Raw genomic sequence first — 17,428 nt, 5'->3', positions numbered from 1 at the left:
TATTCTCATGTCAACATGTAATCAATCTAAAAAATGAAGATATTTCACTTTTTTTTTTTTTTTGCACCAAGTCTACCTATCGCACATCTCAGTCTGGACTAGTACATTTCAAATGTTCAACTGCCACATGTGGGTAGTGGCTGTTATACTGGGCTGTGCCACTCTAGAGAATTAGAGATTTCCAATCCACCCTTCTAAGTCTCTGTGCAACTTTTTTTGTTATTTTCCTGGCTAAAGAATGTTAGTTTGGCAAATGTACGTGATCTATACAGATAGCTACTGTCATTGCATAAAGGGTAGGGCTGCCTTGGAAATGTTTACATGGCCACCAAAGAGACCTAGAAATATCCTGGACATCTGGAGATTATAAACCAGAAAAAAAAAGCTATTTTATATTTAGGAAATTATACCTTAACAACCTAGTTGTCTGAATAGGGCACTGCTGAAGGAAGCGTGCCCAAGACCCTGTGGCTGGGTGGTTACTGGGGTGAATGGGAGGACTGCCTTCCTAGGACATGTGATACGTGCACTTGAGGGAATTATAGTGTTTGTAGTACATGCTTTATAAAGCACACAGGTCCGACTTGAAACAGACGTGGTAACAACACTACAGGCTGTGGGGTGTGAGAGGTAGTGTTCAGACACACGCACAAATCATGGCCACGCCTCTGGACGTGGAGCAGGGGGCCCCAAGGGATGGGCAGGAGTACACAGTGGTGAGAGTATAGCATGGGCTGACACCTGAACTGAATTACAGACACCAGCACTGACAATGAGATGAACACATATCCAAAAAGTCCTGGCACTACGGCTCAGCCCTGGGGAACCCACAGAAATAATGATGTAATAAAGCCTCCCTGTGAAAGAAAGGACACATTATTGAGATTTTCCCAGCCAGATGCATCATGAGGCAGACAAGCTGTAAAATGCTGAGAGGCACTTTTAAGAATCAAACTATCTGTACCAATTAGTCCATGGTACTAAATTCCTCACAAAGAAAGGCAGGAAATTCGTTCAAGGCTTCCTGCCTACCTTACCAAGAACACCTAAGGCACTCATACCATGCGAGGGTCTGGTCTAGCTGTCTCCCAAACACAGTGACGCAGAATTCCCTGTCTCTGCAGTCACTGGAGACGGAATCACCCATTTGAGCTACCAAAGGGTTTTGCCCTGCTCTGAGGGTACTCATGCCAGCAGACATGCACTCCATAAACAGATCAGTCCCACATTTCACCCACATCATCCATCTAGGATGGCTCTGAGGTGCACGGTAGCAGTGGAGAGGGGTCAGGAGAGAAGGGGAGAGAAAAAACAGATGAATTATAATCAAAATGGCATAGAACTTACTATAAGCTGTCTATATGGACTTTTGCAAATGTTGGGTTTTGTCTTTTTCTTCCCAGGCCAATGAACACTTGGGGTTTAATTCTAAGCTCAGGAAGGAACCTGATCTGATGACTCCTGAACTAAGGATAATGGTAAAGTCTATTATCATTGGAAATCACATGTTAGCTTTGTATTAGCAAAATCTAAAGGTCAGTGTGCCCCCTCTTCTCCAAGCTTAAACTTGACTCAAGAGGTTTCTCAGGAATTTTATCATTTATGCTAATAAAAAACTATAGGCTTGGGGCACCTGGGTGGCTCATGTGCTTAAGTGTCCCACTTTGGCTCAGGTCATGACCTCACACATGAGGGTTTGAGCCCCGCATCAGGCTCTGTGCTGACAGCTCAGAGCCTGAAGCCTGCTTTGGATTCTGTGTCTCCATCTCTCTTGTCCTTACCCCGTTTTCACTCTGTCTCTCAAACATTAAAACAAAAACAAAACTCTAGGCTTATGGGAAGGATTTTAGGGACCTCTCAGAATGTACTTGGTTGGTAGAATTGTGACCCAAAGGGACACACAGAAAAGAGGTAAGAGATTGTTCTGTAACTCTTGGCTGACAGCCGGTCACTCACACGTGCTCCCCTGAGTGATCCAGGAGCAGGGCGTCTCCCAAGGGCTGGTGTAGGGTATTCCTGTGTTCCCAGAAGCAGTACCTGGCTACACTAAGCTGTCCATTTGGTGCCATTGATTCTGACGATCCATCCTAAGGCCCCATATCCAAGGCAAGATTTTGACTCTTGCTTCTACATTTGCTGCCTACAGGCATAAGTTAAGAAGGTTTGGCCTGAAGCAGTGTAAGTTCCTGCAGTAGGTAAGGCGCCTCTGGGATTGTAAAATCTGCAGAGGAAGCATTTGTCACAGAACATCAAAAATTCAGCTATGAAAGGAGAGACAGCAGGAAACTCTTGGGGTAACTAACTGGCAGGACTATTGGAAAGGGTTTTCCTGATAAACCATAGCTATGAAATAAAATTTGGAAATGAGAATGGGAGGGATCAGGAAACCAAGGAAAGATTTTTGAGGTCATGTAACTCATTCATTCACCAGAGACTGCTGTTCCTGAAACTGTCCATCATCGGCTGGGTCCATACAAGCCAACTGGAATATTTCCTGGGGGGAGAGCGGACTCATCGAAGGGTATCCACTACGGCCACTCCTGAAAAGCAATGGCAAAGTAGGAGGTAATGTGTACATGAGAGAAAAAGAGAGAAAGCCATGTCATAGGCACCACTATTAATTCCCACCCCAGACAAGACTTCCTTCCCACCAAGGGTAACACCCTTTAATACTGGCTGGCTTGTAAGCCTGGTAACTGACAGGCAGCTGGACCCTAGAATAAAAAAGTGGAAAAAAAAAAAAAAAAGCATTGGAAAGGAGAAACCACTGTTTTCAACCTGTGTTGGGAACCATTCAGTATTCTGCTGGTGACTGGTGTATCTGTGACAAATGACATTATTTGTCACACTCAGCCATATGGAAGACCAATGCTGGATTGCAAACCTGTTTCTGCTCAGTTTCTTCCTTCAGCAGAAAAAAATGCCATAGTTTAAACAGCGAACAATTTGTTTAAATATTAAGCAGTCATGGTCTTTTAAAAAATTTCCTCCAGTTTCAGTAGAAATATGGTTTTATTGTGCCAACATCCCTGGCCAAACTAAACAATTCAATGCTATGAACATTTATTGAAGGACGACTGTGCCAGACATAGTATCTGTTGGTTTATGAACGTGTGGAGTGATCTCAGAGGTGCTGGTGAGGAGGTGGTAACTTCTGGGTTGATGGCTACGTACGGGGATGCTTGAGTGGTGATGAGGTAAGAGGCCTCTGAATGAAAGGTATGGACAGCTGTCCCTGTGTGCCTGATATTAAACCACTGTTGGGTACCTGTGGACACTCTTAGCCAATGGGATCCACGGGGCAGGTTAGGAGAAAAAGAGATAGCCAGTCTTTCCTGAGAAGATAGCTGCTGTAAAATAACAGGTGCCCTCTGACCTACTCAAGGATGCAGAGTGGGCTTCCTGATTGTGGGAAGAAGGTCAGGGGCTGGGCCACAGCTCTCAGTAATGGTGGAGCTATGAGGAAGAGCCCTTTCATGGTTGAGTCTACTGTACTCATGAATGCATCCACTGGAAAATTTGAGGCATAAACAAGGGGTTCCAGTTACTTGAAAATAATCCATAGGCACAATCTTACCTTGACTTGGATCACAAGGAGAGATCTGAAGAGCAGAGAGTCACCCCCCCCCCCGTCTGGCCCCTTGCTGCCGGGAGGAGGTTTGCTGAATTTTCACAACTGATACAGAGTGATCTGATATTTAAATGACCTGCTTACATGTTACTCATCTTACTCAGTGTGTCTTCTCCTGAGAACCACTAGGAGTAGGATAGGCACTGCTGTATGAGGAATCACAGAATCCCTAATAGGTAGAGACGACCCTTGGAATCACTGAACAACCTCAGAGTTGACTAACTTCAACCGAGAGTTGGCTTCAAACTTTAAAAACCTTGTCTGTCTTCTCATCGTTAGGATAAAGTCTGGAACATGGCTGCTCATGATCTAGTTCCTGTTTTTCCAGCTTCCTCTTGCCCTTCACCCCCCGCTCCTGAATTTCATGCTCTTAAGTTCACTGAATGTGCCCACCCGGCTTCTTTCTGCCTCAAGATGTTAATACAGGCTGTTCCCAGAGAACAGAATGCTTCTCTCCAACTCCTCTGCCCTCCACAAACTCTGTTCATGTTACTTTGAGTTCATCCTTCAAAATTCACTTTGTTAAGTAAATGCTCTCTGATCTCTCCCTCTGCTGGAACTGGCAGGTACCCTTTTCACATGGACTCAGATTCTGCCACGCTGTTTTCTTCCTATACAAATGACTGAAAATGACAGCTTTTCTTCTTTCCAATAATTGTGTTTCATGACTGGCTTCCCACCAGGTGTAAGCTCAGTAAGGGCAGAAGGTACGGAGGGACCAATGTCCCCCTTTCAGGACATGTGCCAACATCGATCCCAAAGGCTCATGCCAGAAACTTGGGGGTCATCTTTTATTTTTCCCCCTCCTTTACTCCCTGAGGCAAATCAATCACCAACTCCCATCCAGTCTCCCTACTGATAATATTTCAAGCCTTTGCATCTTTCCCCATCTCCCTCTTGTTAGTCTAAGGAACAGTCATTAATAATTTACACAATTGCAGTCACATACCAAAAGCAGTACTGTCTCTCAAACTCCTCCCCTCTGATCCAAGCCCACACTGGATTCAAGAATGATCTTTGAAAAGTTCAAGTCTGATCATGTCACACTGATGAGTAAAACCCCACTCCCGTATCCCATTTATAATGCTCCCACGTGCTGGCCCCAGTGGAGTTCGTCACCTGCTGCCTCACTGCGCTCTCTGTGCTCCAGCCAGCCATCAGGCTCCTGAAGCTTATCACCTTCTCCCTTCTCTTGAAGAACATGCCTCTGAGTCTCATTTAAACATTACTTCTGCAGAGAGACTTCCCTGACCCCCCGACCAGGTGTGCTGCTTCCCTCCTGTGGTATTCCAATAGGCGACCCTTCTCCATTTGAACTTTCATCACTTTTGTAAATTTCTTTTTCAGGATTTGTCTCCATGGGGACTGTGATCATGTTGACTGCTAAATACTTAGTGCCTGAGCCAGCTTTTCCATCATATTGGGTTTTAATAAATATTGGTCAAATCAATGAGTAAATGAATCAATAAACAGAGAGAAGTTGGACTGATGCCATATGGGAGTTATGTAGAGCAAAATGTTTCGGTGAGAGAGGTCTAGGTAGAGGGGTGGCCTCCTTTCTAAGCCAAGGACTCTTGAAAAATGCTGCACACCCTTCCACTGGGAAGGTTCCACTGCTCCAGGCATACCTCCTTCCCGCACAGATCAAAGATAAACATCTGCCGGTTTTGTGTAGACAGGAGAATCCATACCTTGCTACCTCATCACATCAAATATTTGTAAAAATGAGGAATTGCCTTGGTCATGGTGTTGGTCCTTTGCTTCTCTTGTAAATGTGTTGGATTATGACCTCTGAAATCAATGTTTTTCAAAAACAGGCGTCCAACACCACAGGCAGAAAGAAACTCATGGTGAGAGACTCCAAATAGCTTTCATTCCCCTGATGATTCCTAAAGTCATGATATTTAGTCATTATTGGCTCCATGAGAACCAGGACTGGGTTAAACCCAACAACAAAACCTCATTTACATGGGGTAGAGGAATTTCTGCCCTTTGGGTACTTGTACATGCTTGTTGAGGAGAGAAAAACCATGTTATAATGAGATAGGGACGGCATAATAAAGCATTTATGACTAACAAGTAGGGGCTAAGGCTTGTAACTCAGAAGAGTTGACAAATTCCTTAATTGAGGTTTTGTTTCTGCTTCCAATATACACATCTTTTTTTTTTTTTTTTTTTTTTTTTTTTTTTTTTTTTTTGTGCCTGATCTAAGTTACAGATAGCACCGTAGTGGGAATACTCTAGAGGTTAGGAACAACAAACTTAAATTCCAGTTCAGCTTTGGCAGCTAATTTAATGTCCAATTTCTTATTTGTTTGAATGATGACACTAACTTATGCCCTTTTTCCTTTGTCCATTCCCAGTGCTGTCTCTTGAGCTGGCCACAATACCAAATATGCATTGTCTGCCTTTTATTACCCCCGCTGAATAACCATTTTAAAATAAAAATTGTAATGGGGCACCTGGGTGGCTCAGTCGGTCAGGTGTCCAACTTCCTTTGTGAGTTTGGGCCCCACATCGGGCTCAGCGCTGACAGCTTGGATCCTGTTTCAGATTCTGTGTCTCCCTCTCTGCCCCTCCCCCACTTGCACTCTGTCTCTTTCTATCAAAAATAAACATTAAAAAAATTAAATACATAAATAAAAATAAAAAACGTCTTCACCTCAGAGAAAGGGTCATTTGGCTCAGACTATTATTTCTGGGGCATTTCTGGGCCTGCACAATGGCATGGGTGACAGGATGCAAACAGAGCAGCTGTGGACCCATTGGTTATACTCACAAGCCTGAGACAGGGTCCTGCTGGAGATAAGGCAGGGCTTTGGCATTAGCAATGATCTCCTGAGGCAGAGATGAAGGCTCCATGCGCTGGAACATGGGTGCGTTTTTCTGTGTTAAAAGTAGGAAGGAGGAAAAAGGAACTCATATGACCCTGGGGTGTGTTGGTGGAGTGGGGAATACAATTCACTTGGGTAAGATAGGAACATGCCTGATACTCTGATCCACTGGGTTTCTAATCCCCACAACTAGAAAGTTCCTGGACACTGCACCCCTACCTCTGCTTCTAAGCACTTGCAGGGCACTGTGCCCCAGCTATGCATAGGCCCGTCCCTATAGGGAGTCATGTGACTCCTCATGGCCCACCCACCTCCCATACTGTCAGTGACCCTCACCTGTTCCTCCAGCTGCTGCCTCTGCTTCTTCACCTTACTCTGTTTGTAGTAGTCCATGATCATCATTGCTGCATAGATTTTGCCCACAGTCAGGTCAGAGGCTAAAAACACAAATGTGGCATGGAAGGGAACAGGGAGAAGACAGGTGGCAGAGAGTGAGGATACCTCACAAGCTTCCCCATTCTTTGAACCAGGTTTGCTCCCTCAGCCATCCACCTAGCCAGTATTTATTGAGAGCTCCACATGCACCAGACCCTGAGGATACAAAGTGACTAGGTTGCACATCTATCTTTGGGAGCTTCCATAGCCACCCAGTGAGAGTAGGGGTACTGATGAGAAACCACAGTAAGTAGGCATCACCTCCACTGGTCTAGATTTCCATGCCTAAGTAACGGCACCCTATTCCCACCTGCATGAGGGTTTGCTGAACAGTATTATGGGTAGGAAGAGAGCTATGCACCCAAGAAGTTTCACCCACAACTACAGTGACCTATCTTGAGAAAATGTTTTCAATTCATGCCAAAGGGATTAAGGAGTGGGAGATTTGGGTTTCCTAAGAATAAAAGAGCAACCTTCCCTTATCTCCTTGATCACTCAGTGTCCTAAAAGATGTGGCCTTGGTATGCTGAGCTCAAAGTGACAACGATACCCAGGAGGAGACCCACACCTTTGGGCATGGGCACGAGCAGATCCAGCATCTTCTGGGATAGGTGAGGCCAGATGGCCAGGGTCTCCTTTTGTAGTTCTGAGTCTAGCTGCTGTCTGTCTGCACCACCTAGAATAAAATAAACTTCAATAAATAAAAAAGACATACAAATAACCAGTACCGAGGGAGCAGGTGGGGGGAGGAGCTGAATCAGCATGGCACCTCATAGTCTCAGAGGAAATCTTGGCACTTCGTGATAGTGGATCTTGTAATACCACGTCTTTCTGCTGAAGAAGCAGAACACATTTTGGCTCCCATTTTTAGTGACTCAGGGATATCCTGCCACAAGATCTGAGGCCCCAAGACCAAGATCAGCTTCCTCATTCATTTGAAATACCTCCCAGGTGCTTAATATATCAGAGGGAAAGATGAAAAGAGCCACAAGGAACCTCCCCTGCCTCATTATACATACATCAATTCTTCCGGCAACTCTGACTCCATAGTCTGAGTGACCTGATTTTAAGAAGGATTTGGATCAGGCAAGAGCAGGAAGGCTGGATGCCCATCTGGAAGTAATAAACCTTTTTTCTCCTAAATCACTAAACCGGAAATCAAGAAGAGCAAAGAACGGCCCTGATGGTATCTGCCACAAACCTTCCAGAGCATTAGAGATACCACATAAGAAACAAAAAGAACAAAATTAAAACTCATTTGTTCAATAAACAAATATTTCTAAGATGCCTACTATGTACCATTCACTGAAGACCACATCCTGGTAAAGCTGAAAGGAGCCTTAGAGATTGTCAGACCAGTCATTTATTTTCCAGGAAGAAATGGCAGACATTACAGTGATTGGGTCAGAGGTGAAACTAGACCCTGATAGTTGATTTTCAGATCACGACATTGTCAGATGGATGCAATGTTCAAACAGCTCTGTCCTGTGCCACCTTGGGTGAGTCGTTCCAGAGTCCCATTTTCCTTTCCTGGCTTACCTTTGGCGATTTTGATGTCCAGTGCTGTCCGTATCAGAGCCATGAGTGTGGAGGTGAAGTGGACTGTCATGTCCTCAGCTACTGGCATATTCATCAGGACCAACCTCTGTGCGAAAGAGAGAAAAGAAAGAGCAGGAGGGAAAAAAATATCGAAAGAAACCTTGGTGAGAAGAGAAGAAAAGTGTGGAGGTCAATGCTGAGACAAAAAAGAAGGGCAAGGATTCCCCATCCCCGGTCCCACCTCCTCTCCCTGCTTCTCACTTATGGCTCATTTGCTGCTGTTTAGTTCCACCCCCCCCCCCCCCCCCCGAGAATGTTGCCAAATTCCAAAAGAAGGAGGACTAATCATTCTTGAGGACTCCTCCATGGTCCTAAGAATGTCTTTAATAGGGATGGAAAGTGATTTCTAAAAGAAATGGCTCAGAGAAAGGAGTCAGCTCTGGGAGGTGGCTCCATTCCCTGATGCAAGGCTGCTCTCTCTTTCCCCTTGTCCCATGGATACCCCCAAAACTCACATGGAAAGGTAGTGATGGGAGAGATTTTGCTTTATCTGTTGAAATATGCATCCTGATGCCCCCCTTTTTGAGTCTTTAAAAGGTGAAATTTGCCAGCACGTGATTGAACATGCATAAGTCCAACTTATCCAAAGGTGGATGAGGTGGAGCAGGATGGAAAAGGAGGAGAGTGCAAACAGGGTACAGGGGAAGAAAGCTGGGAACAGCAGAGGAGAGAGAATGAGAGAAGGGTGACCAAGGCAGGAGCAGAGTGGGCAGGCCTTGTTCCCCTCACCCAAAAGAAGGGATCAAACTGAAATGGCCAAATCCACTTTCCAGAGAGTATATTGCTTTTGGAATCCTTTAACTTTTCCTCCAGTCCCCACGCCCCTTCAACCCGCCAAGCTTCATCCCCGACATTCAAAAAACTCAAGGCCACATTCTACCACCTGGTACTTTGGGATGTGGCCATCATGAGCAAAAAGGATGCCAGCCCATAAGCTGCACATGAAGAGCCATGTACTGGGCCCTCAAGGGCCCTGTTCCAAGGAGATGCTCTCTGGAGCTGTACAAGTTGGAGGCAGCAGCAGCAGCAGGTCCTCTGGCAGAACCACCAGCCTAGCAGGGAGGGACATGTCTCTTCCCAAGGCAGGATCTCTAATGCTCCAGTGGAACATCTGGCCTAATGTGATTCTACAGACATGATGTCTTAGAGTGTAAAGTCAGTTTCTTGTTTGTATCTGAGTTCCATCTCTCTCCCACTTCCTTAAGCTTCTAGAGAAGTGGCCACATTGCTGTGGTATATGCCTAGATGAAAGAGCTCCAGAGTTCTGGGTCAGTCTAAACACCAAACAGTAACTATTACTAATGGGTGGAGGAAAAAAAATCAGGCCCCAAAGCTCTGAGTACCCTAATGGCGGGTGACTTCCAATGTATGCTGCTGCTCTGAGCAAGCCATGGGGAATCCACCCATAACTCCAGGGCCAGCCCCCAAATCAGTCATGCCAATAATGCAAATCTAATGCTGAGTGCAACTTGTGCCCAATGTCACCTTTTCCCTTGTACTGACAAGAGAACCGGGCAGCTGGGCTGGTGGGGGAAGGGGCCTGGATCCTTCATCATGTATCCTAGAAGTCGCGTTCTTCTTTTTTTCTAATACCTAGAAGGAACCATGCCACAGTTCCTTCCTCTATCCAAGAAGAAGACATGCATTAAGGGTTTGCCCCTCTCCTAAAAATAAACCATGTTTAGACAAATTTCTGCATCATTTCCTCAGCTTATCTGATTGGAGGTTTTTTCTAGGCTCTGATAGCAGTTTTGCTGTTCGCTTCCTTCTTGCCCATATATGCTATCCTGCAGGCCACCACTCTGCCTCCTCTGAGCAAACACGCTACTTAACACTTCCTTTCTAGTCATCTGCTCACAAGAAGCCACACGCTTGGAGACACGCAGAAGAACACATAACAAGCCCCACGGTGAAGACTCTTGCCAATCATTCCTCATATTGTTTCGGGACTCCATACTTCCAGGAACCTTCCTTGCCCTTTGACCTCATCATTCCTTTTCCCCTTGGTTCCCTCCTCCGCCTCCCCGGCCCAGCTTCCTCCCCATGTTCTGGCCTCCCTCCTGTTGGTCTCTAGCCCAGAACAAAGGAAGGGGTGGTCTACCTTATATGCCACTTTGGAGGGACATCTCTTGCCGAGGCCTAGCGGTGGTGACATGAGAGTCAGCATTTCATACATCTCAGTGTAATGGATGCGGCCACTGCTCATGGAGGGGTGGTAAGTGGAGACGGGGTGGGTGGGCAGGGCAGGGAAGGAAGTGAGGAGAAGGATGCAGACCAGGAGGAAAGGAGAACAGGCATTCCCAGAGAGCCAAAACAAAACAAACAAAATAATACAGAGAACAGGAGAAGAGAAACAAAACAAAATGGACAAACAGAAAAAGAATAGGAAACCTGTTAATCGAGGCAAATCGTACACGGGACTCCATCCTGGTGCGGATTTATATCACGCCCCACACAGACCCGGGAACGTTGGTGGCAGCCTCTGGTCCCCGTGACTCTGCTGCGTAGTCATGGGGACGCGTTTTCTCCTCGTGGTCGATTGTTACCTACTTCGCTACTCACTCTAGCCATCCTCCATACAACACAAGCCTGTTTTCAATTCCCAGGGCTGTGTGCGAGCGGTATAAAACGGATAGACGGTGCTCCAGCCACGGGTTAGGATTTCTGGCCCCAGCTGGGGCGGGGCCCCGACCTGCATGTCAGGCCCTTCTCCTCCTCTGAACCCACAGGCGGAACATCGTGTATCCCCCTCTGTGGTGTGTGTGCGAAAGGAGGCGGCAACTTGCACTGAAAGTGGCGCGCTGCTTTTCGGAGCCGGCCGGTTGCTTCCACCTGGCTCTGCGGGGAAGAGTGCTCTCTACTCCGGGCATGCCCCAGGGCAATGGCATGCTGGGGACAGAAGAAACCAAACCAGGAGGAGGAAGAGCATCTTGCATGCCATGCTGCCCTCCCGGCTCTCCCCACATGCGGCTGCAGGTTTCACCGGGGCGGAGTTTAAAGAGTCTCAGCAGAGGCAGCTGTTTGGCCTCCTGAGTACAGGAATCACTGTGTCACCACCCCACGCCAGCTCCTTCCCATTGCCCCGGCTGGCATCTTCCTGGGCCTAAGTCTTCTGCCAGCTGCCGGACCGAGCTACGCCCAGAGAGCCCACCCTTCTCTCCTGCGGCACCAGGAGATGCTTCCTTAGCTAGCGGGTTTGGCCTCGGACGGTGGCTTGGCAGAGCCGCTCCTGTTCCAGTTCCCAGGGTCTGGCAGAGTTGAAGAGGGGGTCCTATGTGCCCCTGAGCAATGTCCTTGGTCTCACAAACAAGCAGTGATGTCGCAGTTATGACAGGCCCCCTCGATCCCCTCAACGCTACACATAAGACCCCTAAGGCAAGAAATCTGCTCGGGAGCCTCCGCTGCCCTGCAGAGACCTTCGCAGACCCCCTGAGCTACTGCATTCTTCTACACACCCCAAGTCTACCCTCGCTTACCACTCTCACCTCCTGCCCTGATTCATTATGGTTTCTCCCCTCCTTTCTGTCCTCAGGTTTTTACAGTCCTTTCTGACCAAACTATCCAGGGGCTGGAGAATGGGCGGAGGTAGGGACAACTAGAATCACATTTTGCTAAATTGCACATGGGAGGATGCTGCTGCTTTTCACCAAAAGGAGGTTCTCTGTTCTCCAGTGAAGACGTCTGCATTCTCTGGAGGACGGGAGGTCCTTCTGGTGAAATCTACAGATTAAGATGGAGTGGGGAGAGGGAGAGAGACAGTGTGTGTGTGTGTGTGTGTGTGTGTGTGTGTGTGTGTTTGTGTGTGCGTACACATGACTGAGTGTGTGCATGTGCAGAAAAGTGAGAGAGGTCAAATCGGCCTTCCATATCAAGTCCTTTTTTCTGTCTTCCCCCCAAAATGTGCCCTTCTTCCTTCTGTAACAGCTGCTGGTTCTGGGAGTGTTTGGACCTCTTTAAACTCAAAGGAAAGCAACATGAAGGTTCCCTCATGTGGCGCAGCGGTGGTGGAGCAGAACGGAGAGGTGGGTTCGAAGTGGCACCCCACCGCCGGTCATGGCTGGGGACTGGGAGGCAAACCTTGCAAGCCACCCTGTAGGGGCAGTTCTCTCCCAGGCCCAGAGGCGGCGAGATCACCCGCACTAATTTGTACATATCCTTATACGGGATCCTGCCGCTGTAAAGGAAGCACAGGTGGGTTAATAGGACACTCAGAGAAGGGTGGGGAAGACAGGACAGTTTAGCCATGATGTTGAGGGCTGGAAGAGGGAGAGCAGCTTTTTCCCTCCGGCCTGGTAAAACCCAACCAGGAGAGACTGAGAGCAGTGAGCCTCAGAGAACCATCACCTTGCTGAACTGCACTGCCCCCAATTTTCTAAGGAAATCAGAACCCGTCCAGTGCCCAGAGGGGCTGCTGCATGACCAAGAGCACCCCGAGACACCTATCTGGCCCACACTTCGTCAGATGCAGAAAATGGACTCTGGCTCGAGCCAGGCCTTGAAGAGCACAGCCTGAGAGTTCACACAAATGCCTCTGACAGCTGTCAAGAGCAGATGCCAGGCTGCCGTGAAGTGGACTGCCCAACTGTTTGCTTTTCGCAGACATTGATTACAGTCAGTTACTCAGACCCGCTTGTCAGGGGCAGTGGGAAGTCAGCATCTTTCCGCAGACTGTGAGAGACAAATTTCCCATTAGGCTAATTAGCAAGGAGCTCAGTTGGCACAAGGGAATTTGCATAGGGCTTTGCTTCTCTTGGTGGCATATTGTTCCCGAGTTCAGCTTGGGCGAGCTCTGCTCCCTCGGTGGGAGCCCGCCTGGATCTGTGCTGGGAGAGCAGCCTGGGAGGGAGCCGTGGACACTCTCCCTCCGGCTCTGCTCCTGCCGGCCAGCCCACAGGCAGCCTGGTCAGATCCAGCCAGAATTCCAGGAACAAGGTGACCTATCTCGCCAACCTTCTTTCACAAGGGCCTGCTAGAGAGTCCTGGCTTTCCGTGAGAAGGACAGAATCAACAACTGATTCCTTTTCAGCAACTACAGCATCTGCTCTTTCAGAGACCAGAACAAGGAAGCAACATCCCAGTATGGACCACGGTTTCCACTGGAAATTATAAACACACATGTTCACCTCTGAGCATCCAGTCCTTGCCAGCAGCCACGTGAGGCTTTGCCCCAGCTTTACTCTTTCCAGCCTTTTTTTGATTTTGGTGTTAATTCCTCCTCTTTTTCTAAATAACAGCTCATCGGTACTTCAAGTCTCTTGATTCTTGAGAGGAAGTTCATTTAACCATTTGCTCTTTGTTTCTTACTGAGATTGGGATGCGGGTGGGTTGGTACTGCCTATAGGCTGGTGTTCCCTGCATCCTGTATGAGTCTTCTTTTTGAACACATTGGCTCACGTTATCCCTGTTAGTTCTTTCCCCTGTATCCCAAAAAGAAGGCCAATGAAACTCTAACCAGAACATGACGCTGTGAATTTCAAAGCAGAAGAGATTCTCCATTCTATTTTTGCTCTCTCACAGCTCCTATATCTGAGTCTCACGGTTTTTTTTTGTTTTTTTGTTTGTTTGTTTTAGTCCTCATGGAATCATTTCTTCCCAGCAGCCAGAATGAGTCGGGAGGAACACATTTAATGCACATAGTATTTGGGTCCCAAGATAATATGAAAGCACAGGAAGCTGTGGTTTCAGAGAGCTAAAGACACCTGAGTGAGGCCAGGTGAGCAATGAACTTCTCTGCTAGCAGTTCTCCTCTCAGGTTGAGTGAAGACATCCCTTCTCAGGCTCCCAATCCCATGGCCATCCATGCTTTCCAAACCAATTTTCCATAGTTTCTGGTTGTTTTCCTGTATAGTTATTGTCAGTTATAACAACAGTTACATACATGATTTCACATCATTCCTACTACCACCCTTCAAAGCAGGCAGGTATCAACACCATTTACAGATGAGGAAGCTCAGAGTAGTTAAGTGACTTGTCCAAGGCCACAGGGCTGATTTGATGCAAGCCCTGGCTACATTCCCTCTAGCACAGCACCCATGGCTTTCTAAGCAGCCCATCTACCAGAAAGTAGATCCTGAGAGGAAAAGCTGTTGCTCAGCCATCGTAATAGGAATGGATTTAGGGAACTCTGTGCCCTAAGTCATTAATAATTACTGAGGGGAAGAGGAATTCTGATTCACTCTTCTGACATTTGACCCAAGTTCAACAGCCTCACAGGAGGGAAGATTTTAGGATGAGTCTCAGATTATGAAGGGGCTCCAGGTGGAAGCAACGTGGGCCATTCCTGTGAAGGATGGCATTTCTTGTAGTATTTTCAGAGGGGGACCAGAATGGGTAGATTGGTGAGATAAGATCCTAGAACTAAAATGACATGGGACAGAAAAGTTCCTGTGAAGGAAGTGCTTATAGAATAGTCACCCTGTCCTCAACCGTGAGGGGCCAAAATGCTGTTTCTGTCCTCTAAAGCAGGGATCGGCAAACTTATTTGGTAAAGGATCAGGTAATGCTTTGTATTTTGAGGGTCACACTGTCTTTGTCACAACTACACAACTCTTCCTTATGGTGTGAAAGCTGCCACAGACTATACATAAATGAGTGGATGGCTGTGTTCTAATAAGCTTTACTCACACAAACAGGCAGTGGACCATGTTTAGCCTTGAAGCTGAAGTTTGCCAACCCCTGCTCGGAAGCCCAGGAGGCACATCATCTGAGAAATACTGGACGGTGAAAGAAATCGGGGGAGGTTATTCATGCAAATTCCTGCCATTTAATTCAATTCTGTATATAAAAATCCTTAAGTGTTTAGGGGATCAGTTGGAAGAACAGCCTGCTCAGTTTTCTACATAATTTTAGTCAATCTCAAACCATGTCTTTCGAGAGGGATGAGTGAGATAAAATGCTAATGTCACTTACTGTGATGGCCAGATGTTCTGGCCCAGAAGACCCCTGTCAACCCACCCCTCTCCCCGCCCCAATGACTCAAAGGAGTCCACTAACCACTGGTAGGGAAGAAAAAGAAAAAGATTACTGGAAGCCCCTCTGGTGATTGAAACCAAGCACTCTGAGGTGCAGACTGTGTGATGAGATTGGCAAAGAAAAGGAAGGCCTGTCAGAAGGAATGAGAGGGAAAAGGAAGATAAAGAAGCTATGTTTTTGTTGGCTGGCTGGATACCAGAGCCAATCTGAGGGCCTGAGCTCTTCCCCAGGCCAGGACTGAGAGGAATCTCCTCTCCTTCTGTAACAGGCAGACCTTTAGGTGGCTCTGGTTCCAACCCCTTCCTTGGGAACCCCACAGGCCCTTGATATGGGCCCCACTGGGATGGTCGAGAGGCCTACGCACCATGCAGCTCTGTCATATTCTGCCCAGACGCGGACAAACTCGTCCAAGTGGTGAGGCCCTAGGATGGATGAGTCCCGAGTCAGGTACTCAAAGTTGTCCATGATGACGGCCACAAACAGGTTGAGCATCTGGAGGGCATGGGGGAGAAGAAGAGTTAAGTAGTGCAAACAAACCTAACACAGTAAAACAGGTTTCAAGGCCAATAAAGAATTCAAAAGTGTGTGAGGCTGAAGTTCCTAACTAAAGCCCTATTCATCTTGTTGAATGCCACATGTTTTCATCAGAATTTCCACACATTTCACTGTGTATTATTTCACTCTTACATGCCACTTTATATTTGGAAAGAACCCCACAAAAAGAGTCACTTCATTATCTGTTCAATTAATTTGTTATTGCAGCAGAGGGAGCAGTAAGAGCGACAACATTCTCGAAGTCAAGGCCTGACACCAATCCTCCCTTCTAGCCTCCCCCACCCCCAACCCTGCTCCACAAAAGGAGCCAACAGAAGAACTGGTAAGATGCCTTAGAGCTGACTGCGTGGCTTACTGTGTGAAGACCTGGAAGCCGTTCACGCCCTGAAGTGGCTTCCAAGACCCCGTTGTCTCACTTATTTGCACAACATTTGCACAGCATTTATTGTGCACCCATTGTGCTGCAGAGATCCAGGTGCTAAGGATGGGAAGTAAGAAAGTTTTGTCCAGAGATACATTCCTATGCCTAGCACATTGCTTAAAACAGAGCAGACCTTCACCTGTTCCTTGAATATTCTTAAAGACTTAGTATTTAGCACAGACTGTGATGTATGAGGAACACACAAATGGTGTAAAATTTTTTATGAGCCATTTTAAGAAGCATACACAGGTTACAATGGGACCAGAAAGGGGTATGAATGTGAATTTCGTATCATTTCCAGTTCATGAAATATTATCCATCTTTTATTTTTTCCTTAACCATTTAAGAATGTAAAAACCACTAGCTCATGGGCCATACAGAAAGAGGTGGCAAGCCGGATATGATCCACGGGCTATATTTCCCCCATTTCCGGTCTCAATTTTGCAGTAGGCAACAGAATCCACTAAAGGGTTTTGAACTAGGATAAAGACCTAGATATATTTTATCCAGAAGGAGCCCCTGGAAGCAGGGGAGAGTTTTGTGGTGCTTCTGAACCAAGGCAGTAGCAGGAGAGTAGTATAGATAGGAGAATCGAAGGACATGGTATTGACAGAACTAGACCACCTGAATAGCACTGTTTTATTGTTTCTTGGCTGCCTAGAACTCATTTACTATACATCTGGTCTCTTGAGGACCACCCCCCCTGCATCCCCCCAGCCGCCTATACCCAGTTAATATGGTTCAGTGGGGTACCACCTATGACCCAGGTCTCAATCAGCCACTGAACCCCATTTTCCTGGGCCACAGTGATTGGTGATCCAATCAAGGCCAATAAAATGGTATTGAACCTTCTGGGCAATAGACTTGTTCTTCCCTGTGAGTCTTGAATGTGTGAGGACTGGGGTCTAGAGCTGCTGCTACAGCCATCTTGGAGCCAGAGGCTGGGGGTGTTTGGAAAAGAGCTCACAAGGAGGAGCCTGG

The 17,428-nt window shown here is 47.0% G+C and overlaps 1 protein-coding gene across 5 annotated transcripts in view; it reads right to left on the bottom strand.

Moving 5' to 3' along the window:
- LOC109254156 (voltage-dependent R-type calcium channel subunit alpha-1E) overlaps window positions 1–17,428 on the bottom strand; it is a 294,088-nt gene that overhangs the window by 21,020 nt on the left and 255,640 nt on the right. For 3 of the 5 annotated variants that reach the window (XM_019427864.2, XM_053909168.1, XM_053909167.1), the window contains 7 exons: window positions 15,836–15,963; window positions 10,601–10,697; window positions 8,440–8,545; window positions 7,469–7,576; window positions 6,802–6,902; window positions 6,411–6,517; window positions 2,429–2,540 (listed from right to left, as the gene is read on the bottom strand). In XM_019427864.2, coding sequence (XP_019283409.2) covers window positions 2,429–2,540; window positions 6,411–6,517; window positions 6,802–6,902; window positions 7,469–7,576; window positions 8,440–8,545; window positions 10,601–10,697; window positions 15,836–15,963 — 759 coding nt within the window. Of the gene's footprint in view, window positions 1–2,428; window positions 2,541–6,410; window positions 6,518–6,801; window positions 6,903–7,468; window positions 7,577–8,439; window positions 8,546–10,600; window positions 10,698–12,576; window positions 12,674–15,835; window positions 15,964–17,428 lie in introns of all 5 variants that reach the window. The other 2 variants (XM_019427913.2, XM_053909169.1) reach the window with 1 other exon arrangement.

This window comes from Panthera pardus, unplaced genomic scaffold (assembly GCF_024362965.1).
Source record: "Panthera pardus isolate Hobbes unplaced genomic scaffold, ASM2436296v1 HiC_scaffold_21, whole genome shotgun sequence".
NCBI classification, from domain to species: Eukaryota; Metazoa; Chordata; class Mammalia; order Carnivora; family Felidae; genus Panthera; species Panthera pardus.
Note: the sequence above shows the minus strand (reverse complement) of the source record. Positions and strands in the feature narration are given on the sequence as shown.